This window comes from Rhincodon typus, chromosome 8 (genome assembly GCF_021869965.1).
Source record: "Rhincodon typus isolate 14 chromosome 8, sRhiTyp1.1, whole genome shotgun sequence".
NCBI lineage: Eukaryota > Metazoa > Chordata > Chondrichthyes > Orectolobiformes > Rhincodontidae > Rhincodon > Rhincodon typus.
Window position 1 is genome coordinate 1952678 of NC_063339.1, and position 13616 is coordinate 1966293.

Genomic DNA, 13616 nt, shown 5'->3' on the forward strand with positions numbered 1-13616 from the left:
ATGAACCTGGCCTCTTGGTGGTGTCAGTGAGGTGGCGGCGGCGGCAGCAGAACCAGGGTCTCTTGGTTGCATGGGGCCTCCTGGAGCATCAGTGTCACCATTGTTGTTCCCAATGCGGGACTCTTTGAGGACCAGAATACCTTCCAGGCACCTTGCAGAAACCCTGAAGCTGTGCTTGAGATCCCAATTTGAACAGAAGATGAACTCTTATTTAAGTAATTTCTTTTTATCCTTATTATAACTCAAAATGTGCCAGAATGTGGCAACAAACACTTCACTGTATCTTCAAGATATATGTGTCAAATCATTCGTTCATTCATTCACTCATTCAGATGGTGGTGTTCCCCATGTATCTGCTGCCCTTGTCCTTCTAGATGGAAGTGGTCATGAGTTTGGAAAGTGCTGTCTGATGATCTTTGGTGAATTTCTGCATCTTGTAGATAGTACACACTGCTGCTACTGAGTATCGGTCATGGAGAGAGCGGATGCTTGTGGATGTGGTGCCAATCAAGAGGGCTGCTTTGTTCTGGAAGGTGTCAAGCTTCTTCAGCATTGCTGAAGGTGCACTCATCCAGGTAAGTGGGGAGTATTCCATTACACTCCTTACCTGTGCCTTGTAGACGGTGGACAGGCTCTGGAGGGAGTCAGGAGATCAGTTTTTTTTGCTATAAGAGGGTTCAAAAGAGAGCTGGATATATATTTGAAAGTGATGAATTTTGAAGTGTCTGGATATAAGGCTGGACAACTCTTTCAAGAGCTGGTACAGACCATGATAGATTAAATGGCCTCTTCTTGTACTGTAAAATTCTCTGATTCATCTGGTCATATTCTCACCTGGTTAAATCAAAGGTGCTTTTGATGAATTGATGTTTTGTCGTTGAATTTGTTGGAACTGGAGGTCACAGCATCACTTGTAGAGTCAAAAAGATTAACTATTGCTGTTATGATTTGGTGTCTTAGGGATAACAGCATCACCCCCGGAAGAGGCAATTGTTACTATTCCCATCATAGCTATGCCCATTCATTCCAGTTGACAGCATTACCCCCCACATTAAAAGAGTTATTCCTTGCTACCTACTCCCATGAGTACTCCCATTAACTCTGCTCAATCCATCTTCTTTAGGAATTCACTAAGTAATGATTGAACACTTGGTATACTGCCTTACCATAAAAACAAGAAATAAGCAGGTTTCAGTTCAGGTTTGTGCTGATCTTAACCTGGGCACTGGTTGAATATTAAAATTGACTCCAGCAGCTCTGGGTTAACAAAAATGCAAATCTGTCAAGGGGGAGTGCTTTTCATTTTTAGCCAGCAATCCAGTTCATGTGAGCATATGGTATGAAACCCATCATACTTAGCTGTTCACAATGTCCATACTAAAATTGATTGTTGACAATCTCTAGGCTGATGCATAGGGAATGGACCCTTGTCAGATACACCTTGATTTATTAGCTATAGGAGAGGAGGCAGGAGAGGCAATGGCCTATTATGGTATTATTGCTGGACTGTTAATCCAGAGATCCAGGTAATGTTACGGGGACCTGGGTTCGAATCCCACCACAGCAGATGGTGGAATTTGAATTGAATAAAAATCCAGAATTAATACTCTAATGGTGCCCATGGATCCATTGTCAGTTGTTGAGGGGGAAATGCTCATCTGCCCTTTAAGGAAGGAAACTGCCATTCTTACCTAGTCTAGCCTACACGTGACTCCAGGCCCACAGCAATGTGGTTGACTCTTAATTGGCTCTAGGCAATTAGGGATGGCCTAGCCAGCAACGCCCTCATCCCATGAATGGGTAAAAAAAATGAAAAATAGATTTTCAGGGAGATGACACCTTAAGAGAATTATCAACTTTAAAAGCCTCACATGTGAAACCTAACAAATTTCTCCTGAATATCTGCATAAATGCTGTCTGTTTCTTTGCTTTGTTTGATTTTTCCAAACTCAGTTGTTGGTTGTACTCTGAATTTGCTCTGATCCTCTCAGCTATTTCGTGTCTGGACCCCAAGTGGTTCGAAGAAGTAATGTATTCTGTCCTGAATGTCCTCCACTTACTGAAAGTGCCCCATCACCTCTCACTGGACATACTCAATGACCTCATGTTCAGCCCTTCACAAGGTGTGGAAGCAATTGACAACCCAACTTTGTTTACTCGTGAAAGCTTCGTTAACGCACCCTGCATTCAGCTACTGTCAAATAACAGGTATGTTGTATCTCATGACTTGATCATTGGAATATCTGTAACTTCATGTGCTTTGAGATATAGGAGCTTGATGAATATGTTTTGGGATGAGCATTTTAGTGGTCTGAACTTATAATCTTGAGATTGGAGTTTAAATCTCACCATATTATTTTGTGAATTTGAACTTAATTATCTGATGTCAATACAGAGGACCATAAAATTATTAAACTGATAATAGTTTATTATTAAACCTTTATTAATTACACCAGTGTGCCACCATGATTTAGTCTAACGCTGTATCATTCCTTTTGCGAACATCTGGGAATTTGTGCCAAAATTGAGAGCAGCCCCAGAGACAACTCAAACAACAGACAGATAATCAGACGCTAAGAATCATACATTTCATCCAGTATCCCAGATTCCTCCATCACCATCTCAACTGCTCACCTCAATTTGGTATCAAGTTCTTCATTCTCACGTCTCTCTGGATGAAGAACTTCCTTCTGAGTTCCCTATTGGACTAGGCCTCTTAAGCCAGTCCTGCCATTCAATAAGATCATCCTGATCTATCCCCAGGCCTCAACTCTTGTTTCTTTCATGCCATCTCCTCGTTGCCCTCAACTCCCCAATGCTCTAGGATCCACACTTCTCTGAGACAGATTGGTGATCACTTTGCAGAACATGTACACTTTTTCCATTAAAAATGACCCTGAGCTTCCAGTTGCCTGCTATTTCAACATACCACCATGCTCCCTGGCTAACATCTCTGCTCCAGGCTGCCACAATGCTCCAGCGAGGCTGAACGCAAGCTGGAAGAACAGCATCTCATCTTCGTCCTAGGTACCTCACAGCTTTCAGAACTCAATCCATAGAATAGAATCCCTATACTGTGGAAACAGGTCCTTTGGCCCAACAGGTCCACACCGACCCTCCGAGCATCCCACCCAGTCCCAACCCCCTATAAACCCTCATAATCTACACATCCCTGAACACTATGGGCAATTTAGCATGGCCAATCCACCTAGCCTGCACATTTTTGGACTGTGGGAGGAAACCAGAGCACCTGGAAGAAACCCACGCAGACATGAGGAGAATGTGCAAACTCCACAGAGACAGTTGGCCGAGAGTGGAATCGAACCCGGGTCCGTGGTGCTGTGAGGCAGCAGTGCTAACCACCGAGCAACTGTGCCAATGAGTTTAACAAATTCAGAATGTGAACACCTTCCTCTATGTTCATTATCCTTCTCCCACACCCATAAGTCCTGTTTTCTATGGGTTGCTCCCGGCAAGCCAACCTATTTTCAACTATTTACACTTGTCATTGGCACCCTACCCAGCAGCCATTTCTGTATCAGTTTTATCATCAGCAATTCCTTTGTCGTCCTCTCTCTTTGTCTCTCTCTCTGTCTGTCTGGACATCGTTTCCATGTACTCAAATCACTTCCCCCTTCTCCACACCATCATCAGTATAAGCACCACTCTTTTCCAGCTACTTTCAGTTCTGATGAAGGTCACTGGATTCAAAATGTTAACACTATTTTTCTCTCTACTTATGCTGCCAGATTTTCTGAGTTTCTCCAGCACTGTCTGTCTCTCAGCCTCTACCCGATCAAACTCATTCAGAACCGGCACAGTAGCTAGCACTGCTGCCTCACGGCACCAGAGACACAGGTTTCTTGGGTTACTGTCTGTGTGGAATTTGCACATCCTCCCAGTGTCTGCGTGGGTTTCCTCTGGGTGCTCCAGTTTCCTCCCACAGTCCAAAGATGTGCAGGTTAGATGGACTGGCCATTCTAAATTGCCCATAGTGTCCAGGGATGCACAGGCTATGTAGATTAGCCATGGGAAATGCAGGGTTACAGGGATGGGTGTGGGTCTGGTCGGGATGCTCTTTGGAGAGTTGGTGTGGACTTGATGGTTGAATGGCCCGTTTCCACACAGTAGGGATTCCATGATTCTATGAATGTTTCATGGAGATCACCTGTCTTCATCTAAACTCCAGTGGGTGTAGACCTAATTTACTCAATCTGTCATAATAGGACAAGCCCCTCATCCCAGGGTTGAATATAGTGAACCTCCATTGTACCACCTTTCTTACTGCTTTTCTTAAATGTGGAGATCAAAACTGCATACAGCACTCCAGATGTGGTTTCACCAAAATCCTGTATAATCTTAGCAAGACTTCTTTAATTCTGTACTGCAATCCCTTTGCAATAAAGGCTAACATGCCATTTGCCTTTTAGATTGCTTGCTATAACTGTTAACGTCCTGTTAATATTGTATGGGAAAACTCAAGTTGCTTTGAAACTTCAATGCATGCAAGTTTCATATCTTTTAAAAATATTCCACTGTCCTGTTCTTATGACAAAGTAGATATCTCCACACTTCCCTACTTTATACTCCATTGGCTATCTTATTACCCACTCACTTATCTCGTCTATATCTCTTTGCAGCCTCTTTTTGTCCTCCCCATATTTATCTTCCCCCCAACTTTGTGTCATCAGCAAATTTAGATATATCACTTTCTGGCTTTTTGACTATTCATTGATGTAGATTGCAAATACCTGAGGCCCCAACACTGGACCTTGCAGCATTCCACCATTCACTGACTGCCAACTTGTAAATACCCCATTTATGTCCACTCTCTGCTTCCAGTCATGCTGATGTATTACCCCTGTGATAACCCTTTTAAGGCCCATTTAAGGATAATTAATCTCCCTGTGGAGCTTGTTGAGAATGAGTTCCCTTGGTAACAGGCAATGGCTTGCCTAGCTGGAACTCATTAACTAAGCCCTTTATTAAGCAGCTCCTGAAGGGTCACTTTCTGGTGCAGCGGTAGTATCCCTACCCCTGAACCAAGAGACCTGGGTTCATGTCCCACCTGTTCCAGAGGATAAATTACATCTCTGAACAGATTGAATAGAAAAATAGGTTAAATAATAAAAAAAAAAGCAGACCTTGCCTGCAGTTGTGTTTGTGCCCAGATACCCTTGGAGAGGGAGCATGTGAGTGGTTAAGCAGCTTAAAATAAAGTCACAGAGATTTTTGGTGGTGGAAAGATCACTCATATGAGTGTGATAACACTTCTGGGTTTAAAAAAAAATAAAGCAGACCCTGGTTCTTGTGGCACAGTGGAGAAAAAAAAAGGGAAAAAACAAACAGACCCAAATGGTTTGCATTGCCTGTAATGAGCTTTGCATGTAAATTTCTAATTGGCAACTTGGATGATTTACTGGTGGCAGTTAATAGTTAAAAACCAAAAAAAAAGTCAGGGTTTTTAGTGATAGTAAAGTTGTTCAGTTGTGTGTAAAAGCACTTTGGATATGAAAAATATTTAAAAAGTATACCTCAGGATGGATCTGCAAAATTGTCTCACCCAGGCTGGGTTCTATATTGGTGTTCACCAACAAACTATGTTCCTTTCCAGTTGAACTTCCTGCGTTATTATAAACCCCATCTCCATGGATCCTTATTTTGCCCATTAGCTTTTCATGGAACCCCTAATGGAATGCTTTTTGTGTTGTTTGTGAAACTTCCAGACCAAGTTGTGTTTGATTAGACCTCTGCACGTTATGAAAAGACTGAGAAAGTCTAAACTTTCGATTGTGAGAGTGTCAAGAGAAAATCCAAGTTCATGGGATTAGTACTGAAAAGAAGCAGCTAAGACAAACTTACAATTTGGTTAGGGAAGGATTTTTTTCTGAATTTTGATTAACTATAAAGTGATCTGATCTGGGATCTGATTTGTCCAGTAGTAACTTCAGTTGGGATCATAGCAACACTCTAATGGCTCATATCCTCCCCTCACTACACCATGCCTAACATTGTTTTTAAGTTCATGCATGCAATGTGGGCATTTCTGGCAAGGCCAATATTTATTGCCCATCCTTGAGTGCCCTTGTACTCAGTAGCGTGCTCGGCCATTTCAGAGTGCAGTTACAAGTCAGCCACGTTGCTATGGGTCTGGAAACACATGTAGGCCAGACTAGGTAAGGATGGCAGATTTCCTTCCCTAAAGGATATTACTGAGCCAGATGTGTTTTTACAACACTTGACAGTGGTTTAACAGATGCCATTGTTCAAGCTTCTAATTCATGATTTTATTGAATTCAAATTCCACCATTTCCCATGGTTGGTTTGGAACCCATATTCCCAGAGCATTTGATTATTTGTCCAGTGGAGGTTCACAAGGCTGATATCAGGGAATAGCAGGACTGTCCTATGAGGAGAGGTTGGCTTGACTGGGCCCGTACTCGCTACAGTTTAGAAGGATGAGAGTGGATCTGATTGAAACACATAAAATTCTAACAAGGTCAGACTGACTTGATGTAGGCAGTATGTTTTCCCTGACTGGGGAGTCCCAAACTGGGGCAACAGTCTCAGAATATGGAATGTACCATTCAGGACTGAGATGAGGAAAATCTGTCTTTACCAAAAGAGTAATAAACCTCTGAAATTCTCTACCACAGAAGGCTGTGTAGGCTATGTCAATTAATATGTTCAAAAAGGTGACTTTTTTTTTACTTTTAAAGGCATCAATGGGTATGGGAGAAAGTGGGAATATACCATTGAGCTAGAGGATCAACCTTAATCATATTGAATGGTGAAGCAGACTTGAAGGTCTGAATAGCCTATTCTTGCACCTAGTTGCTATGTTTCTATGAGTGGTGGGAAATCACAGTCTGGATGTCTTGTTCCTAGTAGCTCTTTTTGGTAATTTCTAATTTGGAGCCGAGCTCACCTATGATATGGTCAGATAGTCACCAAGCACCTTCTGCAAGAGAGGATGCAGAAAGCAAAGAGGATCTTGGATCTGAGAAGGGTTTACTTATTTCCTATCGATGTTTCCAAAGGATTCTGCTAAAGTCATGTGTTTTTCTCTTTAAATGTCTCTTCTCAGCCCATTCCCCTGGTTTGACCTGGCATCTGTGTCCATCAGAGACACCCCCCTCACAAAGTTCTTCTTGATACATCCACGCCTGCAGCAACACCTCAGCTTCATATACCGGATGTCTTTGCTAAGGAAGAAACAACTGTCTGAATATAGTGATTGCTGTGGACGCTGAACCTGTCTGAGGAGAGGTGGGCGGCAGCTAAGTGATTGAACTACAAGTGCCACACAGTTATATGTTCACACCATCGAGAGGAATTTATAGATCAGAAAGACAATTCCAGAAGGCAACTAAATGACCAGTCCTAAAGCACAAAAGTCTCATTCGATACATCTGGACACATCACTCACTTTGCTGTCTAGTAATCTGTCCAGCTCCCACTTGTTGCCAGGGATCTCCTTTCCCTGATCAGTTTCCTGTCTTTTACAACCTGTCACTGCAGAGTCTTTGGCCACTCATTGAAATTGGGGACTCTTTTGTGAAAGGTGAAAGATCAGTGATTGGGTTTAAGTTCAAATTTCCCCTTCGACTTTGGATATTTACTGGGGGCTCACTTTATGCTCCGCTAGCAAAAGTGTGTGCGCCTGGGTCAATTGTTGATAATTGGCTCATGAACTCAGGATAAAAGTGGAAAGAATTACTTTTGGAATTTTATTTCAAGCTGATCTCTGTCCATTCTCCATTCCCCGCCGCTGTCCCATTGCACTGTTTGCTTCAGCCATATCCCAGAAGAGAGTAAAGGCCTGGGGAACAGTGGAGCAGGGACTGACTGCTGTGGAGAAAGGGGACAATTAACAGCTTTCTCTTCAGTCAATGATGTCTTTGTGAAGTGACACCAAATTAGACAAATGCATATCAGATGTTCCAGCCTCTTTATTTTAATAAGTTCAACAAGGACAGTATTTCCATGCATTTCTTTCTGTTGTTCCACTCTAAGTCACAATTAAAGAAAACATTTTTTTTATGTCTAGGCCTTTCCAGTTGATGTCAGTTTCAACTTTCGACCATAAACATCAATCAGTGCCTGAATAGGAAGAATTATATTTTTGTCCAGCTTATTTTGTCACATCAGCCACCAACACAGAAGTAATTTAAAACTATTGGAGTATTTTGAAATTGTAGTCACTGTGGTAGGAAACTTACCGAAACAGCAGTGCAAATAATAACCAACATATGATCCCTCTCTAACCCTAATCCTCAGAATTCTAAATTTCACTGGACTCTGGAGCAGTTCCAGCAGGTTGGAAAACAGCAAGTGTGATGCCACTGTTTAAAAAAGGAGGTAGACAAAAAATGAGGAATTATAAGCCAGTTAGCTTAACTTCTATAGTGGGAAAAATGCTTGAATCTACTATCAATGAAAAAATAGCAAGACATCGAGATATAAATTGTCCCATTGGGCAGACACAGCATGGGTTCATGAAGGCAAGAATTTAACTAATTTACTGGAATTCAATGAAGACATTATGAGTGCGATGTGCACAATGGGGACCCAGTAGATGTGGTGTATCTAGATTTCCAAAAGGCATTTGACAAGGTGCCTCACAAAAGGCTGCTGCATAAGATAAAGGTGCATGGGGTTACAAGCAATGTATTGGCATGGAGAGAGGATTGGTTAACTAACAGGAAGCAAAGAGTGGGGATAAATGAGTACTTTTCTGGTTGGTGATCAGTGACTAGTGGTGTGCCTCAGGTATCAGTGTTGGGACCACAATTGTTTACAATTTATATAGATGATTTGGGAGTTGGGGACCACATGTAGTGTCTCAAAGCTTGCTGATGACACTAAGATGAGTGGTAGAGCAAAGTGTGCAGGGGACTCTGAAAGTTTGCAGAGGGATATAGATAGTTAAAGTGAGTAGGCAAAAGCCTGGCAGATGGAACTCAATATTGATAAATGTAAAGTCATCCATTTTTGGTAGGAATAAAAGTAAAAGGGACTATTACTTGAATGGTAAAAAAAATTGCAGCATGCTGCTGTGCAGAGGGACCTGGGTGTCCTTGTGCATGAATCACAGAAGGTTGGTTTGCAGGTTCAAAAGGTAATTAAGAAGGCAAATGGAATATTGTCCTTCATTGCTAGAAGGATTGAGTTTAAAAGGAGGGAGGTTATGTTGCAGTTGTGTAAGGTGCTGGTGAGGCCACACCTGGAGTACTGCATGCACTTTTAGACTCCTTACTTGAGAAAGGATGTACTGGCACTAGTACAGAGCAGATTCACTAGGTTGATTTCAGAGTTGAAAGGGTTGGTTTATGAGGAGAGACTGAGTAGATTGGGATTATATTCATTGGAATTTAGAAGAATGAGGGGGTATCTTATAGAAACATATAAAATTATGAAGGGGATAAGATAGAAGCAGGGAGGATCAGGGGGAACAAATTTAGGACTGAATTGAGGTGAAACTTCTTCATCCAAATGGTTTTGAATCTGTGGAACTCCCTGCTCAGTGAAGTAGTTGAGGCTTCCTCATGGAATGTTTTTAAAGCTAAGATAATTTTTTGAACAGTAAAGGATTTAAGAGTTATGGTGAGAGAGTGAGTAAGTGGAGCTGAGGCCACGAAAAGATCAGCCATGATCTTATTACATAGCTTGCTCCTGGTTCTTTTGTTTTAATTCTGGCCATGACAGGTGGAGAACTCCCCTACTTTTTCAAATAGTTTCAAGGGAAACTAGCTTTTTTAAAACTTATTCTTTCATGGGATATGTGTGTCACAGCCTCGGTTGACATTTGTTGCCCTTCCCTAATTGCCTTTGAACTGACAGCCTTGCTATCTATTTCAGAGGGCAATTAAGATTCAACTAGTGCTTTGGGTCTGATGTCACATGTATGACTCAAATTTCTGGAATGTGGCTCGATCCCTTAGCCTTTAGGCACAGAGGCAAGGGTGGCACCCACTAAGGTGATGGAATTTGGTCTTGGGTGTTTTGGGAGTTTTGTAGGGGCTGGTTTGCACATGCTGGGGTGGGCGCAGGGTTGAGAAGCCTGGCTGACTTGCAGAGTGTCCCCCTCTGCTGTCCCTGATCTTCAACCAGTCTAAAAATTGCAGCAGGGCACGAAGTGACCATTAATTCGGTCTCTATATAGGTCAAGTCAGGTCAGGGCTGAAGCCAAGTCCCCTAGCATAGGATGGTAAAATTCTACTCAAGGATAGAGAATGCACGAGACCTCCACTAAGCTAAAGTTTCAATCTTTACATCTTTAGTGCCTTCACTTCCTCATTAACTAGTCATATCTCAATTAGAGTGGGGGCAGGGGTGGTATTCCAGATCTTGGGGCTAGGCAACCAAAGGTACAACCTACAAGTGCAGCAAAGGTAACTGGGAATGTCTAAACAGTCAAACTAAAGGCAGAGAATGGGTTTTGGAGCTGGAAGTGCTTAGAGAAATAAGGAGGGATATAAAGCCATGGAGGGGTTTGAAAATGAGGATGAGAATTTTAAAATTGAGAAGTTGCTAATGTGGGTTAATGTGCACTGGGAAGATGGGTGAACAGAACTTGGTGCAAGTGAGGATACAGCCACCAAGGTCTGGATTGCCTCAAGTTTATGGAGAGTAGAAGATATGCCCAGTGAGGGAAGCATTACAGCTGCGAAGTCTAGAGGCAACAAATGTATGGATGAAGGTTTCAGAGTAGTTCAGGCAGAATCTATTATTCACAGGATGTTGACATCTCTAGCTAGTCAGCACTTAAAAGTCAACCACATTGTGGGTCTAGAGTCACATGTAGGCCTAACCAGGTAAATATAGAAACAGAAGATAGTAGCAGGAGGAGGCCATTCGGCCGTTCAAGCCTGTTCCACCATCCATCACAATCATGGCTGATTGTCCAACTCAATAGCCTAATCCTGCTTTCTCCCCACAACCTTTGATCCAATTTGCCCGAGGTGTGCTATATCTAGTCACCTTTTGAATATATTCAGTGTTTTGGCATCAACTACTTCCTGTGGTAATGAATTCCACAGGCTCACCACTCTTTGGGTGAAGAAATGTCTCCTCATCTCCGTCCTAAATGGTCTACCCCAAATCCTCAGACCGTGACCCCTGGGTCTGGACACACCCACCATCGGGAACATCCTCACTGCATCTACCTTGTCCAGTCCTGTTAGAATTTTATAAGTCTCTATGAGATTCCCCCTCATTTGTCTGAACTCCAGCGAAAACAATCCCAACCTTGTCAATCTCTCCTCATATATCAGACCCACCATCCCCGGAATCAGCCTGGTAAACCTTTGCTGCACTCCCTTGAGAGCAAGAGCATCCTTCCTCAGAAAAGGAGACCAAAACTGCACACAATATTCTAGGTCTCAAAGCCCTATATAACTGCAACAACACATCCCTGCTCTTGTACTCGAAACCTCACGCAATGAAGGCCAACATACCATTTGCCTTCTTTACTGCCTGCTGCACCTGCATGCTTACCTTCAGCAACTGATGCACAAGGACACCCAGGTTCTGCTGCACACTCCCCCTCTCCCAATTTACAGCCATTCAGGTAATCTGCCTTCTTGTTTTTGCTTCCAAAGTGAATAATCTCACATTTATCCAAATTATTCTGCATCTGCCATTGATTTGCCCACTCACCCACACTGTCGAGATCATGCTGAAGGATCTCTGCATCTTTAATAAAAACCAAAAAAGAACTGAGGATACTGTAAATCAGGAACAAGTACAGAAGTTGCTGGAAAAGCTCAGCAGGTCTGGCAGCATCTGTGAAGAAAAAATCAGAGTTAACATTTCGGGTCTGGTGACCCTTCTGAGCAAGTTATGAGGAAGCGTCACCGGACCCAAAACGTTAACTGTGATTTTATTTTCTTCACAGATGCTGCCAGACATGCTGAGCTTTTCCAGCAACTTCTGTTTTTGATCTCTGCATCCTTGTCACAGTTCACCCTCCCAACTTGGTATCATCTGCAAGCTTTGAGATGTTACATTTTGTTCCCTAATCCAAATCATTAATATATATTGTGAACAGCTGGGGTCTCAGCACCAATCCCTGTGACACCCCACTAGTTACTGCCTGCCAATTTGAAAAGGATCCATTAATTCCTACTCTTTGTTTCCTCACTGCCAATCAGTTTTCTCTCCATCTCAATGAACTTCCCCCCATCCCATGCACTTTAATCTTGTACAATAATCTCTTACGTGGAACTTTGTCAAACGCTTTCCGAAAGTCTAAATATACCACATCGACCGGCTCCCCTTGTCAACTCTACTAGTTTCATCTTCATTGAATTCCAACAGATTTGTCAAGCATGATTTCCCCTTCATAAATCCATGCTGACTCTCTAAACCTGCCATTGCTTTCTAAAAGCTGTGCTATAAAGTCCTTGATAATGGATTTGAGAATTTTCTCCACTACCGATGTTAGACTTACTGGTCTATAATTCGGTTTTCTCTCTACCTTCATTTTTGAAAATTGGAGTGACATTAACTACCATCCAATCTGCAGGATCTGTTCCAGAGTCTATAGAATCCTGGAAGATGACCACCGCCAATGCATCCACTATTTCTAGAGCTACTTCTGTAACTCTTCTGGGATGTAGTTTATCAGGCTGTGGGGATTTATCTGTTTTCAATCCCATCAATTTTTCCCAGCACCATTTCTCTACTAATATTGATCTCCCTCAATTCTTCCCTCTCCCTAAATCTTGCACTTTTCGACACTTCTGGTATCTGATTTGTGTCCTCTTTTCTGATGACAGAACCAAAGTACGTATTCAGTTGCTCAGCCATTTCTTGTCCCCTATTATACATGCCCCCATTTCAGTCTGTAGGACACCTACATTTGTCTTTGCCAATCTCCTTCTCTTCACGTACCTATAGAAACTGTTAATATCAGTCTTTATGTTCCTTGCAAGCTTTCTTTTGTACTGTATTTTCCCCTTCTTAATCAATCCCTTGGTCCCTCTTTGTTGAATTCTAAACTGCTCCTAATCCTCAGACACGTTATGTTTCTTGGCCGATCTGTATGCTTTTTCCATGGATCGGATACTATCTCTAATTTCCTTTGTAAGCCATGGATTGGCCCTCTTACCCATTTTGCTTTTTTGCCAGACAGGAATAAAACCGAATTAAAAACCGAAAGAACTGTGGATGCTGTCAATCAGGAGCAAAAACAAAGTTGCTGGAAAAGCTCAGCAGGTCTGGCAACATCTGTGAAGGAAAAAGCAAGAGTTAACATTTCAGGTCCGGGGACCCTTCCTCATAACTTGCTGAGAAGGGTCACCGGACCCGAAACGTTAACTCTGTTTTTTCTTCACAGACGCTGTCGCCAGACCTGCTGGGCTTTTCCAGCAACTTTGTTTTTGTCCAGGAATAAACAGTTGTTGCAGTTCCCCCATGAGTTCTTTGAATGTTTGCCATTGCCTATCCACTGTCATCCCTTTCGGTAACTCTCCCCAAACTATCAAGACCAACTCGCTTGTTATATCTTCATCGTTTCCTTTATTCAGATTCAGCACCCTGGTCTCCGAATCAACTACCTCATTCTCCATCTTGATTAACAATTCTGACACGTTATGGTCGCTCATCTCCAA

At 42.5% G+C, this 13616-nt stretch overlaps 1 protein-coding gene across 1 annotated transcript in view; it reads left to right on the forward strand.

The window, feature by feature from the left end:
* noxred1 (NADP-dependent oxidoreductase domain containing 1) overlaps positions 1-12955 on the forward strand; it is a 30849-nt gene extending 17894 nt beyond the window's left edge. The window contains exons 5-6 of the mRNA XM_020513816.2: positions 1992-2208; positions 7088-12955. Of these exons, the coding sequence (XP_020369405.1) occupies positions 1992-2208; positions 7088-7253 (383 nt within the window). The 3' untranslated portion in view covers positions 7254-12955. The remainder of the gene's footprint in view (positions 1-1991; positions 2209-7087) is intronic.
* Positions 12956-13616: the final 661 nt, after the last annotated feature.